The 26006-nt window shown below is 51.0% G+C and overlaps 9 protein-coding genes across 9 annotated transcripts; 4 read left to right on the top strand and 5 right to left on the bottom strand.

Moving 5' to 3' along the window:
- Nucleotides 1-1324: 1324 nt before the first annotated feature.
- Nucleotides 1325-3374, top strand: TRIVIDRAFT_208476 (uncharacterized protein; the record flags this gene model as incomplete). Its single annotated transcript, XM_014103142.1, has 1 exon — nucleotides 1325-3374. The coding sequence occupies one exon, from the start codon at nucleotides 1593-1595 to the stop codon at nucleotides 2931-2933; it is 1341 nt and encodes a 446-aa protein (XP_013958617.1).
- Nucleotides 3375-3977: 603 nt separating this feature from the next.
- Nucleotides 3978-5335, bottom strand: TRIVIDRAFT_134886 (uncharacterized protein; the record flags this gene model as incomplete). Its single annotated transcript, XM_014103141.1, has 9 exons — nucleotides 3978-4069; nucleotides 4131-4201; nucleotides 4265-4373; nucleotides 4429-4556; nucleotides 4609-4718; nucleotides 4777-4806; nucleotides 4925-5064; nucleotides 5134-5187; nucleotides 5266-5335. Coding segments are annotated over 9 exons (804 nt in total), but the record flags the coding sequence as incomplete, so codon positions are not given.
- A 2364-nt stretch (nucleotides 5336-7699) lies between these two features.
- TRIVIDRAFT_30959 (uncharacterized protein) lies at nucleotides 7700-8626 on the top strand (the record flags this gene model as incomplete). The annotated part of the gene is made up of 2 exons (XM_014103140.1): nucleotides 7700-7900; nucleotides 8012-8626. The coding sequence occupies 2 exons, from the start codon at nucleotides 7700-7702 to the stop codon at nucleotides 8624-8626; spliced, it is 816 nt and encodes a 271-aa protein (XP_013958615.1).
- Nucleotides 8627-8792: 166 nt separating this feature from the next.
- TRIVIDRAFT_178019 (glycoside hydrolase family 18 protein) lies at nucleotides 8793-10127 on the bottom strand (the record flags this gene model as incomplete). The annotated part of the gene is made up of 4 exons (XM_014103139.1): nucleotides 8793-9634; nucleotides 9695-9827; nucleotides 9905-9961; nucleotides 10028-10127. The coding sequence occupies 4 exons, from the start codon at nucleotides 10125-10127 to the stop codon at nucleotides 8959-8961; spliced, it is 966 nt and encodes a 321-aa protein (XP_013958614.1).
- Nucleotides 10128-13012: 2885 nt separating this feature from the next.
- On the bottom strand, nucleotides 13013-14167 carry TRIVIDRAFT_71755 (uncharacterized protein; the record flags this gene model as incomplete). The annotated part of the gene is made up of 4 exons (XM_014103138.1): nucleotides 13013-13548; nucleotides 13606-13847; nucleotides 13908-13960; nucleotides 14012-14167. The coding sequence occupies 4 exons, from the start codon at nucleotides 14165-14167 to the stop codon at nucleotides 13013-13015; spliced, it is 987 nt and encodes a 328-aa protein (XP_013958613.1).
- A 265-nt stretch (nucleotides 14168-14432) lies between these two features.
- Nucleotides 14433-16157, top strand: TRIVIDRAFT_212193 (uncharacterized protein; the record flags this gene model as incomplete). The annotated part of the gene is made up of 4 exons (XM_014103137.1): nucleotides 14433-14587; nucleotides 14754-15323; nucleotides 15380-15889; nucleotides 15977-16157. The coding sequence occupies 4 exons, from the start codon at nucleotides 14520-14522 to the stop codon at nucleotides 16155-16157; spliced, it is 1329 nt and encodes a 442-aa protein (XP_013958612.1).
- A 371-nt stretch (nucleotides 16158-16528) lies between these two features.
- On the bottom strand, nucleotides 16529-17758 carry TRIVIDRAFT_71751 (uncharacterized protein; the record flags this gene model as incomplete). Its single annotated transcript, XM_014103136.1, has 2 exons — nucleotides 16529-17390; nucleotides 17474-17758. The coding sequence occupies 2 exons, from the start codon at nucleotides 17600-17602 to the stop codon at nucleotides 16713-16715; spliced, it is 807 nt and encodes a 268-aa protein (XP_013958611.1).
- A 360-nt stretch (nucleotides 17759-18118) lies between these two features.
- On the top strand, nucleotides 18119-19318 carry TRIVIDRAFT_118220 (uncharacterized protein; the record flags this gene model as incomplete). Its single annotated transcript, XM_014103135.2, has 2 exons — nucleotides 18119-18269; nucleotides 18351-19318. 2 exons carry the CDS (start codon nucleotides 18119-18121, stop codon nucleotides 19316-19318), a joined length of 1119 nt encoding a protein of 372 aa, XP_013958610.1.
- A 324-nt stretch (nucleotides 19319-19642) lies between these two features.
- On the bottom strand, nucleotides 19643-25241 carry TRIVIDRAFT_30676 (uncharacterized protein; the record flags this gene model as incomplete). The annotated part of the gene is made up of 2 exons (XM_014103134.1): nucleotides 19643-23926; nucleotides 23988-25241. 2 exons carry the CDS (start codon nucleotides 25239-25241, stop codon nucleotides 19643-19645), a joined length of 5538 nt encoding a protein of 1845 aa, XP_013958609.1.
- Nucleotides 25242-26006: the final 765 nt, after the last annotated feature.

Below are 26006 nucleotides of genomic sequence, written 5' to 3'. Positions count from 1 at the left end.
CTTTCTCCGTTGCTAATATCGACCTCGACCTCGACTACGACTACGAGAATACGCATGCCCAAGCAAAAGCCAAGCCCGCCGCTGAAAGCCACCTGTAATCGCTAGAGGCAGACCGAGGAAAGAAAGAAAAGACGCTGTACTCCGTATTCCGTAATCAATCAGTTCCATCAACAAAAAAGCCTTGAAATCAACGCACTCGTCATCCCCCCTAAGCAGACCGGATCTGGGCCACGCACGGCTTGACATGCGAGGGCTGTTTCACCTTGACTAGGAGACGGGGCGCCGTGGATAGCGATTGGGCACAGACGGGCCGGACTCGCCCGCCGCTGCTGCTGGGAGCCAACCGGAAGCCCGTGCCTGGCAGACAGCGGCCAATCAGCAGGGGGAGGGGTGCTGCTTGGTGCTGCTTGGTGGGTTTAGCAGCCTCAACTGGCGCTGTGCCTGGCGCCCCCAAAACCCCCTGGCGCTAGAAGGCTTGGGCCGGCGCTAGAGGCGCTGGACTGGAGCCATGTCGGTTAACGGGACAGACTGGCTGACTGAGGGCGTTCTTGTCTTGATTTTTCCCACATGGGTGGTTTTTTTTTCAATGTTGACCTCGGGCTTGCTTTGTTCGTGGGATGCTGTGATGTGCTTTGTCTATATGTTGTCGTTGTGCCACGTAGTGTAGAATTGGGGTGCACAGCAGATGGATGACGATGATGAAATGCAGTGTTGCAGATGCTGCTGTGCATCCCTTCAAAAGGCAGGCATTCAATATCAATCATCAATTTCAATTATGTGATCGGTCCAATTCACCGAGTGACACTGCCATCAATATATTCCCTACAGCTACACCAGTCACCTACTGTGTGGACCCGTTCTGGGCCAGCTCTGACATGTACATGGCAAACCAAGGCACGCCTTGTATCAGATTGCGGATGACGAACCGCAAGTGCACGTTTCTTGTGCTGTTTGCGTTCCAGAGGGTACCTGTCAGTGCTTCTCCATCCGTGTACCTCAAGCACAGCAAAGTTCCTCCGTGCTCCGTGTGCTACAGTGCACACGCACTTACATCAACTGATCCCAGCCATCGAGTGCAATGGCTGAATCGAGCCCAGCCAGGCACCGTTCGGGGCCCTGAATCGCGTCCTCACCGGCGCTGGCTTCCCTTTGCCACAGCACTAAAACACCCTCGCCCTACAGGGGCCCCGCTGCCCTGCTTCTGTACCTTGCAGCTTGCCCATGCACCTGGCGGCTTCCACTTGCCGGGTACTTCAGGCCCCTCGCCCCTCTCATCCCCAGCTCATCTCTTCTTTCTCCTTCTTTCACCATTCAAACATTTCTTTTCCCTGGCATCTCGTCAGCTCGTCTTTCCTTTATCTTCACCGTCGCCAGTTCGACTTCTTTTGAAATCAGCCAGGCTGTTTCACTCCTTTCAACTGTGTCTTTGATAGACCATTCGCACTCATTACCGGCCGCGCCGAACCCACCATTGCCTCGCTCTGCAAAAGTTTCACAAAGTCGACTCGACTTCATTTCACAGTCCTTATTTACTTGAATTTCGCCATCTGAAAAGAAATCAAAACCAAAACCCCGTCAAAAATCTAGACAAAATGTACAAGGCCGTTGCCCTCACCTCCATCGCTGCCCTCGCGGGTCAGACCATGGCTCTCAACGCCCATCGCCACCAGCATCAGATGGACAAGCGCGCCATGGAAACCACCTGGTGCACTGTTTGGGAGACCGTCTATGTCACCGTTGACCCTGTTGCGTCTACTCCCGCCGCCGCCGCCTCCGCTACCTCTTCCGGCTTCGGTGCTAAGGATGTTCCCAACCCTACCGGTGCTGGAAACAACAATGCCGGAGCTGCCCCAACCGTGACTTCGACCTCTACCATTGTTGTTCCTACTTCCACCCATGCTGCTTCGTCCGCAGCGGCTCCCGCCAAGCACTCTACCACCTTGGTTACCGCTGTCCGTCAGTCCTCTGCTGCCGCTCCCGTCAAGAGCAGCAGCAGCAGCAGCGAGCCTGCTGCCCCGGTCTCTTCCGCTCCTGCGTCCTCGAAGCCGGCCGCTTCCAGCACTCCGGCTCCCCCCACCAGCTCGGAGACTCCCACTCCCACCCCCACCCCTACGCCCTCTTCCAGCTCCAAGGCTGCTCCTCCTCCCAGCACCTCCTCCAAGGCTGCTACTCCCAGCCAGCCGGCCTCCCCCCCTGCTTCCGTTGGCGGTTTCCCCGGCAAGCGTGGTATGGCTTACAACGACGGTAACATGGCCAACACCTTCGGTGGGAGCTGCGAGAAGTGCCACTGGGCTTACAACTGGGGCTTCTGGCCTTCCGGCATCGACACTAGCAAGTACAGCTATGTTCCTACTCTCTGGGGCCCTCAGCCTGAACACTCCAATGGCTTCGATGCCCAGGCTGAGGCTGCTCTTGCCTCTGGCTCCAAGGCCATCTTCAGCTTCAACGAGTGTGATATTGCCAGCCAGTGCAACCTGCCTCCTGCTGCTGCCGCCTCTGCCCATGCCCAGTTCTTGAACAAGTACTCTGGCAAGGCTCTCATTGGTGCTCCCTCTGTCTCCAACTCCGGTGCTGCCAACCAGGGTCTCGACTGGCTCCAGCAGTTCGTCAGTGCCTGCAACGCTCAATCCGGTGGTTGCGCTTTCGACTTCTGCAACGTCCACTGGTACTCCCCCGCCTCTGCCATTGACACTTTCTTCTCCCACATTGAGGGAGCCAACAAGATCTGCGGTGGCAAGCCTGTCATCATTACCGAGTTTGCTCCTTCTGGCACCGATGCCGAGATTAGCGCTTTCTTGGAGCAGGCCCTCCCTAAGCTCGACTCTCTTGACTATGTCATGGGCTACAGCTACTTCATGGTTGGCGCCAACAGCTTGATGAATGCTGCCGGTAACGCTCCCAGCGACTTCGGCAACACCTATGCCACCGTTTAAATCGGCTTATAAGAGCATCTTTCGCTTCCTGTACAGTACCAGCTAGGGACATCTCGATGCATCTTTAGCCATTTTTTCGGACACTAAGCTTTTATTGAAGGAGGAATCATTTAACAAAAAAAAGAGGGTATAAGGGGATAGGCGCAATTCAAGTTCAATTGTACATATTTTTGACCATCTGGTTCTTGGATGTTTCATCCACAGTATCGGTACACTGATTTTTGTGAGGGGGTGTGCTCCAGATATTCTGCCATAGTCACTTTTGGTGGTCATCTCGGCCTTCCGTCTACATTTTACTTCAAATATCTATGAGACAAAGGAGAGAGATGTTCACGGAAACATGAAGATCCAGTATGTATCTACGTATAGAATGGGGTCGTGGACAAGACTTTAGCATAGATCTACGAGCTACGAATTAAATTTAAAAGGTCTTGCGATTTCACTCTTCTTGCGCCCAACCAGTAGTAATCACTTCTTTTGACTTCCGTCACTTTTGATAATGGCAGCGGGCGTAAAATGGTCGTTTCAGATGTCACTCTCACAAGACCCATGTAAGCTGTAAAGGTAAAACTATTGACAAACTCTATCAGCAAACTAAGCAACATTGTGCGTCTCTCTCAAAACAAAAGGTTGGCAGTAACACGCATCCGCTTTCTGACCAAAGTCCTCCAAAAAATGGGAACCCCCCGCCGTGATCTTGGTCTGCGGTGAAAAGAAGCCATCGTCCGTCAAGCCCGACCTTCGGGACATCAGACACCCGCACCCACACGCCTTGGAAGACGCTTTGGCCGGTCCAGCAAAGCTATCAGAACGAGGTCTAGTCTCACTCTCAATTGTCGTAGTCACTATGACTGTACTGGCTGGCTTGTTAACAATCTTGGCGGCGCCGGTCTCAGGGGTGCCGTGGTCATGAAGATCAACATCATCGGCTCCGCGGGATCGACGCCTGGTTGGCACGAGCGAGATATCGGCAAGAGTGGATGATGGCGTCTCATGGAGCTCGCTTGGAGTGGATATGCGATTCATCCCAGAGCCGAGATCTCGGGATCGTCGAGCTTCCCCAGAAGAGGTGCTGCTCACGGTCCCGGCGTTGTCCCTGGATGTGACCCATTGGATGACGATCGCCGAGAAGAGGACTATCAATAGTAACGAATTAGTTGAGGCCCACTGTGCAGAAAAGGTGCCGGAGTAACAGACTATCACAATTGCAACACATCAGGCATACCCATCCCGGCTCACCATTAAGGGCCATTAGGACAGAAAGGTTGCTAGAAACTGTGGTCAGTTAAAGTATTATCCCAGCACTCTGTTTTTTTGACTACGACTCATACACAATACTGCTCACAAGTGTGCAGACTGCTCCGCAGAAGGTTCGGAATGCCACCATGCGAAGTCGAATATTGGCCCGCGTTCGAGCCATGTTGGTATAGGAGTAGAGCTCTACCAAAGAATCAGTCTGGGTTGCTTCAATTATGTAGTTGCTAATGAAGTTTACTCTTCAGAGGTATGAGAAACATGATCGTGAGGTACACGTTGATCACCGTATCAAAGGAGATGAGGGGGATCATGGCGGCACTACGCATGCCGATTATGCATTCCCCGTTGTTCATCTCTGTGATGCGACTTCCTAAATGTTATTAAAGTCTAGATGCTATCATATACCTGTAGAACTTACAAGACGAAATTTAGGATGACGACTGCAATATATATGGTGAGCATGCCTAGAGAGTTTACCAGATACAGCGTGGACTTTAGGCGTGGCGTTGTTGCACCGCGAATGATCCACTGCCATATTGAGTTAGGAATTGAAATTATTGGGGAGTTGTTCCGTTTTAATACTCACGGCTTTTTCGGCGAGAAACAAATAAATGAACTGCGGTGGTCAACGTAAAGCACACATTTAATAAAGAGCGGAACGATCTGCTCACAATCTGGCAACGAATATCAAGTCAGCAATGAATCATTTGGGATTATGAGAACATTCTCATCACCTTGGTAGTAACGTAGCACACGAGGCACAAAATAATCGCAGCTTCGCAGATGCCGTAGCTTGAGTTAACACCTAGCGAGTGCTGGAGAACCGCTGTAGCAATGACGAATATGTACGAATCTATATAGATGGCGAATACCACTTGACATCCAGAATTAGTACCTCTTCACAGATGCGAGAGAAATATTGGTAAAGAGAAACATGACTTACACCAAACCACAGGTGGCAACCGGTTCCAAGCTTTAATGACAAGAACCCTCTGTGCTGATATGCTCACCGCGTTTAGCTTCTTCCATTCTGGATAAGACAGTTGGAGAGGAAGTAGGCAATGGGCAGTCTCACTCAAGAATAGTGTAAGAACAGTTGTAGCCGTCAAAGACAACATGACGCTGATGATTTGTCCCGGAAGCGGTACTCTAGCCCCTGCACCCTGCGACGTGATCTTCGGGGCCATAGTGACGTGGAGAAAAGCCTCCATGGGAGTTGATACAGACCCGAAGGCTCTTCTCGCGTTTCTTATCCAAGAAGCCTATCGTGTCGGAGAGAGGGCAGAGCCTCTCAGAAAACAAAGCGAGAGCGAATCATTCTGTGGGAGGCGGTGTAGATGGGCTGGACTCGAGGATTTGTAGCGGCCCCTTTGCTGATAGGAAGTCGTTGTGTGAGCGTTAGGTCAGAAGCTGTGAAGGAATGAAAGGGTGAAGAGATCATAGCGTGGGATATTTAGGCGTGATTGGTGCCTGAGGAGAGATAATAGGGAGATAAGAAGGTGTTTTTCCAGAGCACCAAAGGCAGGAGAGAGCGGTTGGGTTTCTCCTTCAATATTTATGGAGAAACACTGTCTCGGAGTAACCAATAGATATCTCTGCAGAAAGAATCAAGGTAATTAAAATTAGTCCTATTGAGCATATTTGCATATGATTGTAGTACAGGGGATCAACGTGATTTCAGCTGCCATCTTCCCTCTCCTGAGAGAACAGATCCCATAATCTCTTTGTCAGCTGGATACCATCACAACTATCGGCGCTATGCCGAATGAACCGCTTTGCCCCTCGAAGAGTAGTTCGATTCTAAGTCACATTAGTGCTGTATGACGGTGTTACAGAGAGGCTGAAAAGCCATCGCTTGGTTTGCCATGTATTTGGTAGGTGTAACGTGCTTTATGCGACGGCGAGAGTACATGCAGGAGCAGTCTGAGATGGCGTTATTGAAGTGGAAGCGGCTATTGGGCCACAAATGCAATCTGGTATTTGGAGAATTTGTGCAGGCAGAATGAATTGAGAGTAATATTCGTTTTACTTGCAACAAAAACTCGATGCACGTGTTGTACTTCATCATCTATTAAGCACGGCCGGCCGCTACCCCAGCTTATAAATTACTGTACACCTCAGCTTGCACAAAATCTCATCTCTCTCACAAGATGAACCTATCATCGCCATTATTGAGCATCGCGTCTCGTTACGCAGGCAGATTGACTTGAGTCAGGCATACTACAGGTTTACCAGAGGTAAATAGTCTAGTCATACGTTGCTGCATCTCAGCGAGCCATGTCCGAGACAATGATTCGGCGGTGATGGCACAATACTTTTCCTCAACATATGAACTGAATCAGCTGAATCTCCATGCCTAGGCGACTTTATGCCTGTTGGTATTCCAGTCAAGCCCATGCACTGTCGGCAGAATCAGCCGTCTTGCATCGTATTTTTGAAGGGTTTAAATCGCAGATCTAATGAAGTAAAAACTCACTCCACCTTGTTTTATTCACATGTCTGTAAGGAGATATAGAGGGAATACATTTACTATCCACTACCTATGTACCTGTTATTTGAGTATCCGCTACTATCGCCATCTTCTTCTATATCTTCTAGTATTGCCACTTTCTTCTACCATACCATTGCTACTTCATTCTACTATCGCTTCTTTCTCCATATATACAGGTAGATACTTACCTCGTATAAATAAGCAAGGTGCACATCATACACCAGATTATCCTCTTGGCCTTACTGCCAACGACCCCGGCAGCTGTAATGATTGTATTGATGCACTGGGTCAAAAAATGTGAGACTATGCCATATCCACAGCAACCATATCATTTATATCATCAAGCTTTAACTATGTAACTACATAGAAGTATTGGCTCATTGAGACGGAGGTTCATCCCATCTCTTCTCCTCCCACATTGTGATTCAGACAGACTTGTGTCGCTTATCCAGTCAGTTAAAGACTCCCATATCCTCTTCCTTACAAATCCAACATGCCTTAGTAATGACAGCCCACATACCAAATTCGTGGCAGTGGCTTCAATGTGGCAACGCCCGCCCTGGCGATCTCAGCCAGCTACTTGGAGTTTAACCGCCAAAAAACCCCAGCATCGCCTAAAAATAGAGTGCTGTGCAGCGCCCCCCAGCCACGCAATTCGTGGTTCCACTTTCTTCTCACATGCCGCGTCAACGCTTTGGAATTCGGCATTTGCTGGGCTCTTTTTGAGGATAGATTGTAATATTTCTCATCTGCTTTCTGCATCTTTTCTCTACCTAGTCTATTTTTTCATCTTGCATCCTATGACACTCACTTTTCATCAAAATAAAAATCGCCCGGTTTTCTGTTATCCAAGCAGCGGGGTCAATCGTTTTGTTGATCTTAATCTAAGCACATGATTCATCCCACCTGACTTCAATTGGAATACAGTACATGTACCAAAATCACCACCTACAATCTGAAGTTGCTTCTCCTCTGAAACATCAAACCAAATCCATCGTCAACACCCTCATCTGTGAAAATGGCACCATGGCAGCCTCTTGAAAGCGCCTCCAACATATACTCCAGCCCTCAGCCTCAATATCATGCCCTCCTCTCTCGAAACCTCCAGCACCCAACTCACACTCAGGCCGTCACGTTGGGCGTCATTGCAGGATATGTCGTCGCAATCGCCATCCTCTGGAATGTCCCTTACCTGCGCATGATATTGTGGCCGTTCAAGGTATGATGACAACTTCACCTCAAAACCTCCATCAACCTGATGCAGAAATCTCGCCATCTATACACATACAGCCCCCAAAATACAATGCATACACTAACAGATTCTCACCAGATGCTCGTCATCGCCTTCCACGAATTCGGCCACGCCATCACCGCCATCCTCACCGGCGGCCACGTCAAATCAATCTCTCTCGACCCCCACGAAGGCGGCGTCACGCACCTCACCGGCGGCATCAGCGCCATCACCCTGCCAGCAGGCTACCTCGGCTCCTCCATCATTGGCGCCCTGCTCACCATGTGCGGCTTCGACATTGTCGCCAGCAAAGTCGCCAGCATCGTCCTCGGCGTATGTTTTCTGCTGACGCTCTGGTGGGGGAAGCGCGATTGGCTGACTGTCTTGACCATCTTGCTTGCGGTTGGACTGCTTATTGGATGCTGGTTTATCGTTCATGCTGAGGCATTGCGTTTCGTGGTTCTGTTCATTGGCGTCATGAGTTCATTGTACAGCGTGTGGGACATTTGTGACGACTTGATCCTTCGAAAGGTCAATGAGTCGGATGCGAGCGTCTTTGCCAAGAGATATGGTGGCTCGTCGCAGTGCTGGGGCGTCATCTGGTCCATCATTTCGGTGCTCTTCATGGCTGTGGGCATCATCGTTGGCTTGGCCGCTTTTTCGCAATCGTTTGCGCAGCAGGAAGAAGATTCTAAGCACTTCATCCCCACGTAGATGCATGATTTTCAGCTTATTCAAACATGGCCATAGAAAAGGTGGAGGAAAGGGGCGAAATGTCGGCGGCAACAGGTGGTTTTTAGGACTCGTGATGACTTTTTTATGATACCCAACGTTAGAAGCGATGAAATCGATTATGCTAAAGCATATTCGGCAGTTAAATGAAATCATGTGCAATCAATTCAATATGTGCTGAAATCGGCGCTATATACAGTAGATGTTCGCCAAACATATATACATATATACGATCATATCATCGGGTGCACTCGTCGGGCCACCCTCATTCTCCCACATTTTTGCAGCTTCTCCGTATCTCATAATGTAACTCTTTATTTCAGAGCATTGACGACCTGTGCCTCAAAACCAGTGTTCTGGAAAAGCTGGGACATATCCCACATCATGGCACCAGCAAAGGTGCTGAATTGCTTCGAGTACTGGAAGACTGACGTAAGCTGGGAGCCAGAGACGTAGCCACGGCCAGCAGTCGGGCCAGCAGGAATGCCGACGAGAAGCTTCACATTGGGGTTAGGGCTGGTCTTTGCCCAGTTCTCCCAGGTCTGGTAGTTGTAGTTGTTCTGGGTGGAGGTGCCGGGAGTGAAACCGCTCACACCGCAGGGGTTGTTATAGAACTGAATCTGGATCCAGTCCATGGGCACGGCGTTGATCAGGGCGCCGACAGCAGCGTCGGGGAAGAAGCACTGCGGAGCAGCAGAGAAGTAGTACTTCTTGCCGCCTGCAGCGTTGGTTCGGCTCTTGAGCTGAGTACCAAAGGCCGCGAGGTTGTTGGTTGTTGCTTCAAAGTCGAAGTCGAAGCCATCCACGACAGCGCTGCCAAAGGGACGGTGAACAGTGCTTCCGGATTGAACGGGGCCGAACATGGCCCAAACCTGATTGGCAGCCGATTGAGCAGCGCTGGCAGAGCTCCAGCCACCTTGCGTGTAGGAATCGCCGCCGAGAGAGAGGATGATGGTCTTGCCATTAGCCTGGCAAGTCTTGATGTCCGCCCTTGATAGCAAGTTATCATCAGTATATATGTCTATGTTATAGGCGAGATCCAGAACCTACTCAATTTCTGGGCAGCTCAGGAGCCAAGGGTTGTCGGAAAAGGGCGTGCATCGGTCACCAGCATTAGCGAAGTTGGTCATGGGGGGAGTAATTCCGTTCAAGAAAGCAATGTCAATGACATTGATGTTGGCGTCTTAATGAAAAGTATCAGCTCTCTCTTTCTGCATTTTCTGACTGGATTCTCTGGAGGGTAATAAAATAGAGACATACCGTTGCAATAGAAGGAAAGACGCTGCTGTGTGCTTTGTGAGTTGGCTGAGTTCTGGCCTATTCGCATGTTAGACGATAGATTCTCTCCAAGCAAGAAAAGGAAGATCATCAACAAGTACTTACCCCAGTATACAGCAATGTTCTGTTTTGAGTTCGCATTCCAGCCAGCCAGGGCAGAAGGAACAAGAGCGAGCAAGCTCGCGAGAGCAGTCAACGAAGGCATCGTGGCTAAAGAAGAGCTGAGGATACCGGATCCGTAAAGAAGATGCTCTTGATGATGAAGAAGTAGCGTGCCACCTCAAAAGGTTGGACGAAGAGCCTTTATATCCTCTCTCCAGCCCAACATGCTAGAAGAATGGGCTGAATTGCTCCCCGCTGTCTTACCACGATGCTACATCAGACTTCCTGAGCATACGTGGCATTGGATCCTTTTGCGCCTTGCCGCCGGGCGAAGGGACGAGGCGAGACGGGGGTCATGATGAACTCGTGATGGAGCCATGCTACCTTTAATGGGAAGCCTCGAAGGCATCGGCATCCATAATAGCTCCATCGGCTCGTTATACCGGCCTTTAGATTTAGAGGACGTTATCAGTTGAGATCCATGCAGTGATGGTTATAATGCCTCTGCTAGGTGACATGATTGATACTCAAGGTAGCAAAAAGGAGGGTTGGTGGCATCTGGACGTGCGTGTCGAGCCTAGGTTGGTCAACGCTCCGAAACATCAGGGGTTTTGACATGACATACATGTACTCAGATGCCCCGTTTGGCGGTGATGTACTCAGTGACACAACCAAGGTCGCCAAGGTTTTACCGCTCTGTACCCATTTCCGCCTATCCTGCCTCGGTATAAGTTCCGTCTTGGTAATTTGATGGTTCCAACCTATATCACTCTTTCTAGAGACATTGGCGGTAGATGGCCGACCTGCCGAAGGTGACGATTACATGTGTTTGCATACTAATGTATGTGTACATGTACATGATGATACGTAAGATATCGTGGGAAAGATGAATAAACCGGGCCATTCCGCGGGAGAAACATAGAGATGAAGCTGTGATTGGAGGATTGAGGATCATGGCCTGTCTTCATCATGTAGGTAGGTATATGTAAGGTTTGCGGGGGAAACCGGGGTGTGAGACCTCCTACCTACTTAGGCAGCATCCAAACACCCAATTTTGAGTTAGAATCCTACAAATGGAGTTGAGCAATATGGAAACAGCTTTATTGAGGCTTGGACAGGGTGCATGCAAGCACCGTTGAGCTCAAAAATCGTCAAATCCGGTGTCCATGTACAAGGCTGAAATGGCCTGAGATGATCAACTTGGCTCGGCGAGGTGAGTTGCACATACACGTCGTCAGCGTGTATCTGGTCGGCTGCCACAACAGCCGTGGGCTCGCAAACAAGATGCTTGCGGCTGATTCCACATCTTTCTCATGGCATCTCCACGCGATGCTCCATAACCAGCTCTGCAACGGTAACATGGGCAAGATGATAGACACAAAGAGGCTCAGCAAATAAGAAAAACGTGCTCTCTGCTATTCCACCATTAAGCGCATCGTAAGCATCTAAAGAGGGCACCGCCAGTCGGGGAAAAGGCTCAAGAAGCGTATCGCTATGGTTAGCCCTCCCTTGGCATATGAGCTTCCCGCTTCGGCATAGAAAGCATGGAGATGCTTCATGAGTGGATGAAGGACCCCCCCTTGCAGGATTGCCGCCGCAGGGATTCCCCTCTAGTTAGGATAAACTCTGGACTTGCAGCTCTTCAATGCATGTATCCTGCAAATTCATGGAGAAAGAAGTATGTATAGCTGCAGTTATCGGTTGCCATCGGCGCTCGGGTGGGAGAGCAAGGCATGATGAATATTTACCGCTTGCAGTATTCCTTCTCTGCTCGCTCAAGTAAATTATATGAGAATTAAGATGATAGATACATCAAGCATCGTTCAAAATATGCTGCGGGGTGAATGAGTCGGCCTCGGAGAGATTCAAGGCTGGAGATCCGGCAGCTCGCTGGTGGTGGTGATGGGCGGCTAACCGGGGTTGGTAGTTGAAAGAAGTGATATGCCTGATAGTGATTCATCTCTCCAGATCTTGCTGATCTAATCAAGCAGCTTACCAAGATGAATACTATTATATCATTACTTGCTTCTATCGAACTATCCAGCAGCTATAATATCACTCGCATACTCCGTACACTCAACCTGATCCTTCTCCCACTCCACGTTCCCCCACCTAACCATCTTTCTCTACATCCAACCCCAGCAACCCCAACATTGCTTATATCTTTTCTCCTCACTGCAAAAGAAAAAGAGAACAAACAAGAACTGACCCCAACACACCTCTTACGTCGTGTGATGCTGCATGCGGGCGTTCCTGGCATCTCTCAACCCAATCCTCTAGCCTCTTGGCAGGCCATAAAAGAGCGGCCGCCCTCCTCTCTTAGGAAGTTCGAGCCTCGAAGCTCCCAACTAGGCCCGTGTCTGCCACAGCTAGGTAACGTTACCTGATGTCGGGCTACACAGTTATCATTCAAGCAGACAAGCAGAGATTGCTCTTCGATTGCTCTTCTCATTGGAAGCTCTTAAGGTTGTATATTCACATACATACCTGAGATACTATGTAGGCCACCTATCTATATCATCATGTCCATCAACCCCCCATCTTCTACCGTGATAGGTGGGTGGGAGCGTGAGTGATGTGCCGTCATTGCTCCTGCGAAACTAGCTTCGAAGATCAACGTTGATAGGAGTCCGTTATCTCCTCGTTCTCTGATGCTTTTCGTGTCCATGATAGCCCGCCTCCTGTCCGTAATCGCAAGATATCGTATATTCTAGCGGCGTATTGTAGCAAATATGATATCTCCTATCATATGCATCGTCACTTTTCCGCACCAGCGAGGCGTATTTCTATCCCATTCATAACAGTAGGTGGCATCCGAGGAGATGCACATGCCAGTCAAAGCCTCTCGCAAAGTCGCTGCCGCTTCTCTCGGCGGCGGCGGCCCGCTCGACACCCTCGACGCCGTCGACGACGTTTGTTCGACACCGAGTTTTCCAAAACACTTGACTGCTCAGTAGTAGACCCAGAGCCCTCGGACTCATGACCGCACTACCATCGGCCACGGCGGCCACGGCCTCCAAATCCTCCTCTTCCACTGCCGCCTCCCGCCATGCCTTGATCATAGCCGAAGCCACCTTGGTTTCCACCAAAGCCGCCGCCAAAGTTTTGGCCCTGATTGCCTTGCGCGCCCGCATTCCCACCGGCGTTTTGCATCCCGGAGAACATGGCGGCCATCTGGCTTGGGTCCATCTGAGATGGGTCCATGCCCGAAGCCATCATCTGTTGCATCATGGCTTGCATCTCGGGTGGGATTCCATCCATTCCCGGCATGCCACCAGCAGCTCCGCCAGCGCCAGCGCCTGCACCTCCTCCACCCTGCATGCCCATGCCGCCCATCATCATCATGTTAAAGTCTTCCATCATCTTCTTATTATTAGCAGCAAAAGCATCGGCGCCAAATTCGCCACGGATCGACTCCTGCTTAGCAGCGTATAAAGCCCATGTGAACTCGTCGAAGCCGTAGTTGAAGTAGTCGCTGATGTCTGTGCCTGGCTTACGCCACGGTTTATCGCTGTCTGGTAGATCTAAAAAGATTGGTTAGTCGTCACAACCGCCGCCAAGAGCAATAACGGTGAACGTACCTTCGTCTATGTTGACTTGTGTTATAGGCTTGCCAGCTGCGGGGTGGACTGGGTTAGCATTAATATCGATTGTTGATTTTGAGGCAGCAGCCGATGTTTGGTCCGCGCTGGGAGCGGCAATGTTCAAGGCGCTCGTTGTTTTTGAGTCTTCGTCCCTCTTGACGGGCGCTGATGCCTTCCCTGAGATGTCGTTGGAGGCTGATCGCTGAGGAATATTTCTGATGTCGCTATATTTGGCCTGTCTATTACCGCTCTGTCAGTTATAGGACAATCGCGCAGGGGCGCGCACGAGGCTGACATACGGTGGTGGTGCTGCTTTTGTGCCATCTTTCCGCTCTGTGATGATGTCGATATCCTGCAGTTCGTGTGATTAGCATATTGCCAACGGGTCGCTTCGGCAATGAACCCGTACTGAGTCGTCATCGTCGTCTTCATCCATGGCGCCGCTTTCATCTTCCTCCTCGCCCTCTTCTAGCTCTTCCACTTTGGGCTTCTTCTCGTCGTCCTGTTCAATCTTTGGCTCCTCTGGCTGGTAGAGATCGTCATCTTCGTCCATGTCCATCTTGATAGCTATTCAAAGGTAAGAGACTGAGTGTAGGGTAAATGAAATATGAATTGGATCGAAATAAGTCACGGAAACGGGCGCGTCTATGTTAAAGGTTAAAGCTCTGGGAAGCTCTTCTGCAGGCTGAAGTCAACTAAGGCTAGCCTTGTGGAATTGATCCTCCATCTGGATCCAGCCACCACGCATCACAGCCCCGGAGTTTTCCCGTATCCCTTCATTCTCAGACCCGCAAGTCCAAGCTTTGGCATATCCCAAGTCAAGAGCTCCACACGAATTGGGCCCTTGACTCGCCTGCTCGGAAAAAAGTCAGTTGGCCTTGCGAAGCTTTTTTTTCCTCAGGTGTGATTTGATGTCTCTGGCGCGGTCTGCCAGTGGCCCAGCGGGTCTTAGCATCAACACTTCGGCTGCAAATACCCTGTAAGCTTTGCTAAATCTTCAACACCACGCCTTAACCTTGATATCAAATCACCACATCCACCAAGTGCCTCGCCACCACCTCTCCGCCATCCAACACCTCACATACTTTCCAATTAGCTTCGGGCTGATTCTTATTCATCGTTGTCGCTGACTAAACGCGCCTCAGAGGCACTACCTCGCAGCCAGCGGCGACTCGAGGACTGTTTGGTTCTGGTAACGCGTCGGCAAGTCCATCAACGACCAGCAGCATGGCGACCACGGGCGGTCTTTTTGGCGCCAAGCCAGCAGCGACAGGTGGCCTCTTTGGATCTCCGGCTACGACGACTCCCCAGGCGGCTACTGGCGGAGGTCTCTTTGGCGCTGCCACACCCACGCCCTCGACAGGCACAACTACTGGTGGTTTGTTTGGGTCAACGGCAACTGCCCAGCCAGCTCAAGCCTCCGGTGCGACCACTGGCGGCCTGTTTGGAGCCAAACCTGCGGCATCAACGACGACAGGCGGAGGACTCTTTGGAAACACCACAGCCCAGCCAAGCACTGCTACGACTGGAGGAGGCCTGTTTGGAAGTGCCGCTACAGCCAAACCAGCTACTGCTACGACCGGCGGAGGATTGTTTGGAAGCACTGCAACCACCCAGCAGCCAGGAGGAGGTCTCTTTGGCTCAACTCCGGCCGCAGCTACCACAGGAGGTGGATTGCTGGGCCAAACACAAGCAAAGCCCTCTGGCGGTTTATTGTACGCAATGTTGCACTTGGTCCTACAGAAATTCATGATTGCTAACCTCATTATAGTGGATCAACTACAACTGCTGCCGCTCCTGCTACAGCCCAAGTTGCGGCCGCCCAAGTCAACTATGACAACCTGCGACCGCGATCGCGCTTCGATGACCTTGCCCAACCGATTCAAAACGAAATTGCTCTTATCGACAAGGGCATCCAGCGCGTCATCAAGATGAGGGATGAGATTGGAGAATTCATGCCCCAGCATGAAAAAGATATCGACCAGCTCGGACGAGACGTCCAGTTTGTCGAGTCCAAATTCAAGACGGTCCAGGACGCCCTTAACCGCGATATCTTAACCGTCAAGGCTCTCCAAGACATGACCAAGAAAGACGTTGCCGACGCCCAGCTCTCCTTCAAGGCCGCCGATAACCTCAAGCTACCTACTCACTACCACCAAACTGGCCTTTTCGCCGGTCCTCCTCCTGCAAGCGACTCCAACTCAACGGACGCCTCATCGGCCCATGCCAGCGCTCAGGATCTCATTACTTACTTTAACCGCATCTGCGACGACGTTGAAAAGTACAAGAATCGCTTGGATGAGTACCGGTCCCAGATCGAGCGGGACATGCCCGGCGTGGAAAACGGGCTCTACGAACAGATCCGCAGCCTGCGCGACCACAGCAGCGCACCCGTCCAGGACCAGCTCAGCCAGGTGCTCTCGGCGTTGCGGGAGATGGGCAGCGCGGTCATTGCTCAGGCCGGACAGATTGCAGACACGCGGGAGAGATTATCACGGCTACAGGCAGGGTTCTTGGATAGCGGGCTGTATTCTGGGGTTTCTTCATGAAGCGATTGCTTTTGATTTTAGGTATTTTTTTTTTTTTTCGGGTCTGGGTATATGGGGGTTTTCCCCTTTGAGGTGAAAGGGAGATGCGCTTTTTGGGTTTATTCATTAGGCGGCGCTTGCTGTACAAAGAGCCCATTTGTGGCTGAGCATAAGACAGGCTGTCGTTCTTTTCCCTTGGTCGTGGTCGATGCTGGGAAATGTATGACTATGGGGGCAGCAAGCACAAGAGTATCTAGATGATAAATGTAGGGGCGATTGGTGTAGATATGGCTACGAGTGTAGTCACCGAGATACCCCCCAGGTAATGTGAAACAAAATTACGACATCTGAAGAGAGAGCAGTAATCGCGTCGCTCAGTGAGCATAAAGTGTGTGACTCATTTTGGAGTCATGGTACAAGCGATGGGTATAAGTACTTTGGGTCTATATACATGTATGAATGAGTAGTAGTAACAAAAATGCCCAAAATGATGGCTTCTTTTCGAAGAATCCGTCCCATTAGCCAAGAACTCTTCGATAATTCCGAAAAAAAAGTAGGAGATTGGATAAGAACCCGTTAATATGTCCCTTCGCCATCGTCTCCGTCTCCATAGTCATCTCCACCTTCATCGCCATTGTCAAAGTACGTTTCAGCATCGTAGTCACCGGCATCTTCATCATCGTAGACTTCATCCTCCTCCTCCTCTTCCAGGCCTTCGTCGTCATCCACATCAGCAGCATCGTCGCCTTCGTCATCCCGCAGAGCATCCAATCTTTCCAGGATATTCTTCCCATCCACTGGCACACCTTCATCTTCCTCGCCTTCAATAGCAGGCATACCAAACGCCTCCTCCGCGTTCGGCAGAGCATTCACTTTACTCAGCTCCAGCTTGCGCCTCTTTCTCATCCCACTGGCATCCGCCGAGTCAATCGTGTCGAGCAGCTCGGGAGGGAACATCTCCCTGCATACCGGCCGGGAAGACCATTCTGGGAGGGCGCGCTCTGGACGAGAGAAGCGCTGAGAGTAGGTGGGCATGGCATTGAAGGGGTCGACGGAGGCTTTGCTTTTAACATCATAGAGGGCGTTCATTTGGTCGCGGCCGTAGACTTTTCGGGGAGCAGCTGGGTCGATGAGGGAGGTTCGCTTAGATGTGTAGAGAGGCGATGAGTGGATTTGGTGGCGAAGGAGGAGGAAGCACTGGACGCTGTTGTATTCTGTAGTGGTGAGGTCGCGAGGAGAGGGAACGACGCAGGGCTGGCAAAACAAAAACATGGCTGTTAGCTAGAGCTCCCTCTCATAGGATCATTTGAAGCTTCCTCCTTCGGAATCTGACTCACCGGGAACAGCTCAGAGGGTCGGGCATCGGGTTCATCTGTGTCATCCCACGGAAGAGCTGGCCGTCCTCCTCTGCCTCCTCCTCGACCACCTCGTCCACCTCCTCGTCCACCACCGCCGCCTCTTGACATTTCCAACTCAGCTCAGTTCCGCCGACTATAAACCCAATTCCTCAGTGAACGCGACTCTCATAAGCTGTATCGTGTGAATATAGGCGAGAAGAGATTACTGCAAAGCGCGCGGCTGGTCTGCTGAATTTTTCCGAGCAAGGAATGCGACCTGCTAGACTTGGATTGCAAGAGGAAGAATCCGGGGCTCAATTGAAGCGCCAAACTTTCAGCGGCCGAGAAAAAAGTTATGGTGGGGAGGGCGGAATTCCCTCCGCTATGACGCTGCCCCGCCCTGCCTGGTGCTTCTTGCCGTCAGCGCATCTGCCTGCTAAAGGCATTGGCGGCTTACCCTGTAAATTATTATAGATGCAATTTGAAGCTTTGCGTCGAGCATCTTCCATCACATTAATAACAACATTCTATATAATTACTTGTCAAGCTTCAGCACCTTCATATCTCTTGGTTCATCTTTCTACATAATATTGGAGACGACAAACCCCTCAGAGATCGGCGAGACAATTTGTGACGAGATTCACAATGTCTGAACGAATCGTCCCCAACGGCACCTCAGACGCCCATCCCATCTCTGGCATCGATGAGTTCCATGCTCACCTACGAGATCTCGAGAATGATCCTTCCGTACCCTTCAACCTCAAGCTCCTTGATGATATCGAGCTTCAGCTGACAGGTAAGTCATCTCTACACACCCAAAACACACCCCTCTTCACCTCTCATACGTAGCATAACAAGATTGCTAATCAACCTCTAGAATCCAACATCCCTCCTCTCCTCCCAACCGTTCTCCCCCCTCTAACCCAAATCCTCAAATCAACCACCCAAGACCCCTCTCCTCTCCTCTCTCTCACCATCAAGCTTCTCTCTCCCTTGACTTTCACCCGCACCCTCACTATCGCCGATCCTCCCTCCATCCTCGCAGCTTTGGAATCTCCTTTACCCGGCGCCAACCTCCTCGCCCTCGCCATCATCCACAAGGCCGCCAAAACCCCAACCGAAGCTGCTCTTCTCAGTACTCTTACTGATGTTGTCGAGGCTCTCATCACACGCTGGTTAGTGAGCCCAGACGTCGGCGTCAGCGAGCGCGCTGCCAAAGTCCTCGGTGACCTCCTCGAGACAGACTGCGAAACCATCCGTGGGGAAGGCGTCAACGGAGTGGGGAGCCAAAGCAACATCAATGGCTTCGAAGTTGTCAAGCGCCGAATTCCGGGTCATGGCCGTCTCTGGCGTTTGATTCTCCTCCAGCGGCCCATGCTGGAACTTATCACGACGCTGTGCTCCCCTGAGACAGTACAGCCTCCCACCCGGCCTCGACATCAGACCTCTCTCTCACAGGGCCGTCTCCTGCGCCTCCTTACTCGCCTCGCAACGCTCAATATCCGGGCAATAAGTCAAACTGCTTTCCCGAACCTATTCCCTCTCTCTGCTGCTGCCATCCAAGCTGCTGGTCAGGGTATCTTACAGTGGGCAGCGTTGACCATGGTCTCCAAGTCAGAAGACATTCTTATGCATCTCAACCTCATCGATTTCTTCGAGACTTTTGTTAGTGTAATGCGCGTATCTCGTCTCACTACTGAAGAGACCGCCATTGTGAAAGCACTAGTTAAGGTAGCGGCTCAAGATGACGAGCAGTTGAGGGAGGCGTTGCGAGGATTGCCGAACCGGACTGTGGAGGAAGAAGCCGAGCCTTTACGCGCATATATCAGCGAGATATTAGACTGAATAAAATCCCTTTTTGCTTATTCGCATTTAAAATGGTGTACCGAATCACAAATCGACATCCAACAGCAATGGGATGTGCTTTCAAGGAGATCAAGTGAAGATGGCCGGCCAGATAGACAGCCATATATACTACACGAAGCTAAATATAACATATCATACCATTAGAACATTTTTATCTCCCACCTTAACGACAGGATAGGCAAACCTTTCCTAACATACACACACAGATAGTGACTTTTTTGGAAGAAAAAAGGAAGAAATAAGCGAAAAGACTCTCTAATGCCCGCCTCAACGCCAAATATCGTTGCCCGCTCGCAGTCATGCTCATAGCATCTTTCGCGCAGCAGCTTCCGATCCGCCCATACCCTCCTCAGCATTGGCACTGCCAATGCTATCTCGCCTCTTGTCCCCAGCCCTTGTCATTCCCTCAATACCAAGAGACACCTCGCCCACTCTCCGCAAGACAACAAGCAGAGCGCCACGCAGATCTGCAGTCAAGTCCTTCTGAAGCAGGTCAATGGCCAGCGGGTAAAAGGAAGCCAGGTGGGCCTTGAAAGCTTCTTCGGGGAAAGTGGCGTATCCCTCCAGCACGTCAACAACGACTGGTCTCCATGCGATGATGTTTCTCTGCTGGCTCTCTTCCACCAACAAGGAGTATCCCGTGATGATGTCCTCGCACAGTGGCACGAGGGCAGCTTCAATGTCGGGTCGGCTCTTCAGTCGCTCCGGCGCATCGTCTATAAACATCCTGAACAGGATAGACACGTACGTCGCCGCAGCACCGCTCTCTTGCTTCAACAAGTTGGGCGGCTGCTTCATAAAGCCCTCGCGCCACAGCCTCATCCGAAGCTCTTTATCTTCGTTGAAGCGGCGTGCGAACTGGAAGGAGCGCTTCAAAAGAGCCATGAGTCGTAGGAGCTCAGTGGAGGGGATGTTGGTGTACACGGTGTCATTGCTGAAGAGCTCATTAACTGTCTCAATCATGAGTAGCTGCAAGACACAGCGTGAAATGATGCGGTTGAAGAACCGCCTGCGGGCTGCAGTAACCACGACAGGTTGCTGCTGAAGAGTGGAAGTTGGCTTGAATTCTTCTAGCTGCTGTCCATTAGTGTTTGCCGTCGGCGTCCGTGACTCATCATCATCCAGCTTGTGTATTGTCGGGTGGTGAATAGATTCAGTATCGGATGTAGCACCATTCTCATCACCACCATTGATCTTGAGAGACTTTTCATCCGTGGCAGGAGTCTCGGCAGTAGTTGGGCTGAGAGGCGAAGTAAACTCCAGTCCATTAGACGCTGCCATCGACAAAGAAGTAGATGCCTCCATATTTGCCGCGGTAAATAGTTGATAGGCTGTTGTTCGGTCGAAAAGCTCGCAGAACGCTCCAACAATCTTTGTCCAATGCACCAGGTTAAATTTCGTCACATTTTTCAAAATCAGCTGTTGTAAACAGTTGCTGCCAATTCGGGATATCGTATCATTTTCTTGGCATATGCACAGAGCCAGCAGCTCTAGGAATCTGTCCAACATGTATTCGAGAGCGTCGAAATAGTGCGTAAATAGCGTAATCATGTTGCGCAAGGCTTGGATCATAGTGGTTGACAACCAGACCGAAAGCTCCTCGTGGTTCAGAACGTTGGTCATCTCTGGCCTTGAACGCAAGACCATAAAGATGGGGTAGAGTTGCTGTCTCCAGAGGATATCCCAGAATGCTTGGGTAAAGCCGCCTCCGTACTTGAGGAGTGCGGCAAAGAAGTACTCGAGAGCGTTTGAACGAACCTCGAGGTCTTCACCGGTCATCAGTACGTCATGGAAAGCAAAGAGTACGGGGAACCAGTAGCCCTCTTCCATCGATGTCTTTGTCTGCACCTTCTTGACACTCGGAGGAGCATCACCGTTTTCAGACTTGGAAGTGGTCCACGGCTCATGCGATAGCGGGCATTCTGGAGTTTTGAGCATTGTTGGAATAATCGACTTGAGCAGCTCTAGAGCACCTAGGCTCTTTTTCTGGAACTTCAGATTCTTCGAAAACTCTGTTAAGCAAACAATGAGATCCGTAAATGCTCCCTGAGAAATAACCACGCCGAATTTTTCCTTGTAGACTTGATTGACGTTTTCATAAGCAAGGTTAACAATGCTCTCGTACGGCTCTCGTGCGGCAACTGTGAAAACGCCAAACATGGTCCTCCAACCAGAGCGGATGTTGTCCCCTCGAGCTTGAATCATTTGAATGAGGCATCGCAGCACCATGTCTTTGACGGTGATGTTGTGAGAGTTGGACAAGACATGCTCAAACGGCTTCAAGAAGTCCTTTTGGAACTTGAATCCGGCAAGCTCCTCAATTTCCATGAATCGCATAGACAGCTGGCGCAGAGAGTCCAAAGCAAAGAACACAATGTTCATGTTGTTGTGGCAGCCAACCTGGTTGAAGTGCTCGCCGAGAACGACCCAGATGTTGCTCCATTCAAACCTCACACGGTTCATGTTGTAGTAGCTAATCTCGACAATCTTTTGCAGACTGTATGTGCGAGGAGAATCGTTTGAACCAGATACCTTGATCTCATCCCAGCTAACCTCGGTCAGGGCTTTGGCAAAGTAAACCATAGCTTCACCCGAAAGGTTCGCTGTGTTGGAGAAGATTCGGTCCACGCTTCGGACAAGCTCGTCCGAGCGGCTTTCAAGTGCAATCTCGCTAGAAAAGCCTCGGGATCCAGTAGCAGACCTCTGTCGCGGTCGGGATTTCAACTGCATGGACGAACGTGACTCTGATGTCCCAGCTCGCGAGGGGGGAATAAAGCGCGCCTGAGAAACGTCTGGAATGGCGCTCTCGTCAACGCCGCCAGAGATCAGCTGCAGGCGGTCCAATTGGCTGATACACATGAGAATATCCTTCCATGACTCTTGGAGAACATTGCCCTCTGTCTGGGCGAGATCCAGTATCACCTTTAGCGCCTCGATATTCTTAGCCTGCATCTCTTGAGGATTGTTGAGGTTTGTGGCATTTCGAAGTGCGGAGATGAACGCTTCTCGAGGTGTTGACTGATGGAAGAGGCAAGCAATTTGGGTTGCCAGTCGCATGCCTTCCAGGCACAACTTGTTGACCTCGAGGTTGTGTGCCTTTTGCATCTGCCCTGAAAGCGCAGAGAAGATGGACATCCATGTGATGTCAAACATGGCCTCTACGTGCTTGAAAGACGTGGCCTCAATGTATTTTGGTGCTGTCTTGGAGGCGTTTCGTCGCTGACTCTTGAACAAGTTCTTGAAGAGCTGTTCTGAACGCAATGCAATCTCTTCTGACTGCTGCATGTAGGCTTCTCGTTGCAGGTCACGTCCAACATTTGAGAAAGCCTGTCCCAAGCCTGCGGCCAGGCCACTTGGCTGGGGAGGAAGATTGCCGGCAGCTGCTGCAATGTCGCGCTCACTCTTCAAAACAATTTCATTACTGGCGATTTCCTCATAAATGGTGATCTGGTATTCATGAGGTAAATCGGCATTGTCATTGATGCCCGCGTTGTTTCGGATGAACTCTTCCTTGGTCATTCTCTTGGCGATCTTGCTGCTGTGCAAATCTGTATTCAGCAAGATGACAGAGTATGCCAGCACATATGCCGTATCGGCGTTGGCGAAGGCGTTGGGGTTACCGAGGACATAGCGTTCGGCAAACTTGAGCATGAATCGATCAATTTTCTGCGCCTCTCCCGGCAGACGGAACGACTGCAAGAACTGGCGAAGGGCATCGACGAATCGCTTTTTGGTGAAGTCCATAGAATCCACAAACGCGTGCATGGTATCAATGTTCTTCTGATCTCCTTCACCAAGATACTCGCCAATCTGTGCTTTATCCAGCTTGTCCTCATTCAACAAGAAAGTGGCGATGTCCTGAGGCGTGTCGCTTAAAATGAAGCCATCGCGGATTAGCATTTCAATACCCCTTTTAGGCTTGAAGTTGAACTGCCTGATTCCCTTCATGAGGGCCGTTTTCCTGGCCTTTTCTTTGCTGAGATGATCCGGGTCATCTTCTAGCACAGGGGTCGAAGGTGGCAGAGGGGTGTCGAGCCGAGATGCATTCTCGCTTGTGGTGGGGTCGATCGACGGCCGCAGCTCGTCAAAAGAGACCCTGGTATCTCCATCCGTACGGAGATTTTCGCTATCCGAGCGTACGGAAGCGGACCAGTTGACCAGAGAGCGAAGGGTCTCGACAAGGGCCTCTAGTGATAGACGCTTGATTGCGTACTCCTTGGGATAGTCGGCCTCATTTTCCTGTGCTGGGATAATCTGCGCAACAGTGAGAGAAGGGGGTAGGATACCCTTGAGCTGCCACTCGCTGGCTGGTGTAGTTTTCGCCCTTTGCTCCTCGTACGCCTGCTCATGAATGGAGGTGATCGCAACGGGCGCCGTTGCAAATTTGGACAAGTCTTCAATGACGGTCTGGAAGATGTTCTCTACAGACTGATCGCAATCGTAGTTGAGATAGGTTTCAACCAACGCTCGAGGATCAGCGCAAAGGCGGTTCAGAATGGAAACGAAATACAACTTCTGTGTGAGCGGGGCATTCTTTTGGGACAAGAGGGCCAAATAAATCTCGTTTAGAATAACCTCGATTTCTTTCTAGAATTGGGTGAGCCTCTGATGCATATGCATCGATGTATATCAGGGGAACCTGGCCTACCTTGAACGAGGGGCGCATGTACTTGAGCATGAGCCAAAATATCTCACAGCAGATATCAAAGATTCTATCCACCGAACTGGCTCCATTGCGTGTAATGCTAAGGCAAAGATAGAACTTGATGGCTTGAAGGAAAGTCGTGGGCTCGTTGCTCTTGGAGCTCGTAATAGTACAGAGAGGCGAAGTGAAGACGGCAATGTTGTTATTAAGGAGGGTGTGGATGAGATGTAGAGAGACCAGCTTGGAGCGCATTGGTTGACCTCGCAAGTCGAAGAGTTGGTCAGGTGGCAGGATTTTGGTCGATAAATTGCAGAAAGACCGGAATACGAGGTAGGCATCTCGGATGTACACCTCGTCTTCAGCATCTAGTGCATCGCTGTCCTCTTGTGGAAGAGACTGCCCCGACACGGACACGTCACTCTCGTCTTTCTTGTCCGACTTGAGTCGCGTAACCATTGTAGGACCATCGCCGAGGGTGGAATCGTCGAAACTCTTGCGATGCTCAAGATCTTTGAGAGTAAGTTTGGCAGCACTGACCGGCTCTTCCGGGGCATCGCTGCTTTCAGGCGGTGCAGTTGAAGCCTCTTCGCCGTCGTCGCTGTGCTGGGTGCCGTTGGCAACTTCGGACTGCTCAAAAGTAATATTGCTTGCGCCATGGTTAAGATTGTTGAGGCTCAGTCTGGTTTCCTTCATGTGAAGCCTGGTCTTGACTCGCTCAAAGACGGTGCCAACCATTTGTGTCAGAGTTCCTTGCGCAACCTGCTGGTTGGCCGTGCTTCGAGAGAGCAGGAAGACATTGTAGACTTGGCGCACAGCTTTGAGCAGACCTGCACCGTGGACAACGATTTTATCATTCAAGACGGCTGCCAGAAGCGACTTGACAATCTGCAGCTGGATCTCGACGGCCGTGGTCTCGCCTTGGAAACAGTCGCATATAGTATCGATGGCTCGTTCAATCAGCGGGGGAGCCGGCTCGGCGCCCTCTTTGGGTGCATCGTCTTTGTTAGGGAGAGAGAAGTATGAGTACGATATCAGCTTCCCAATGCAGTCGAGGGCTGTCGTTGTCAGCTGCGTGCTGTTGGTCTTGGTAGCGAGCTGAAGCGGCGCGAAAACGATCTCGGGATCAGGCAGCTGATCCTGCTCTTTGATGGCATCGAGCGCTGTCTTGGTCAAATCTGCCAGCTGCTTATTTCGCTGGGCATCTTTGGAAGTCGCAATGGCGTCCAGCGAGGACACCACGAATTTTAAGGAGCTCATGAGGCGCACCGAAGAAGCACAGGACAGACAATCGCCGGAGGACAGACGCGGAGGTTAGGGACCTTGGGCGTGGTCCATCGATTGAGTCTGCGGTTCGGAGGCGAGGGCGGTGGTCAAGGCGGAAATGCGGGACAAAGGGCTTCGCAAGCAGGCCAGCTAATTAGAGAGGCCGACAGCTGGTCCCGCGGCCGGAGGATGTGCGATGGTATCAAGGCAGATTTGATGTCTCAAGGGGACAACATTTCCAAAAGTAATACTGCTAGGTAGGTAGTACGAGTACAGTAATATGAGGGAGCCAGAGCGGGACCCGTTACGCCGCCTTAGCCTCTTAGCTGTACGTACCAAGATGGGAAGAACGCGTTGCCGGTAATCATCGCCGCCTAGCGCTGAGGTACAGAGTACTCCAGGCATTGCGGCGCGGCAGGTGGCAGATGCCATGGGAGGGATCTAGGAACCAGGTATCTGGTACTCGGTATTTTTTTCAATCTTTTCCAATTGGGGTTCTGTGCTATTGGGCGTCAAGCCACTGCAATTCAAGCCACAGCTGGAGGGGAGTTTAAGGGTCCAGCCGAAAGCATTGAGCATTGTATTGAAGGCATTTTGGCGCAAGTTTGAGTTCTTTTTTCCGCAGCCAACCGTCAAACTGCGTATAGTACCAGGTACTGTAGGCAGAATCCAACCTACCAGGCATCTACTTAGCACGGGCATTGGATTTATATATCTGCCTGTTGGACAATTTTAGGTTTTGGCGTTTACGACATCACC

Source organism: Trichoderma virens, assembly GCF_000170995.1.
Source record: "Trichoderma virens Gv29-8 chromosome Unknown TRIVIscaffold_4, whole genome shotgun sequence".
NCBI lineage: Eukaryota > Fungi > Ascomycota > Sordariomycetes > Hypocreales > Hypocreaceae > Trichoderma > Trichoderma virens.
Note: the sequence above shows the minus strand (reverse complement) of the source record. Positions and strands in the feature narration are given on the sequence as shown.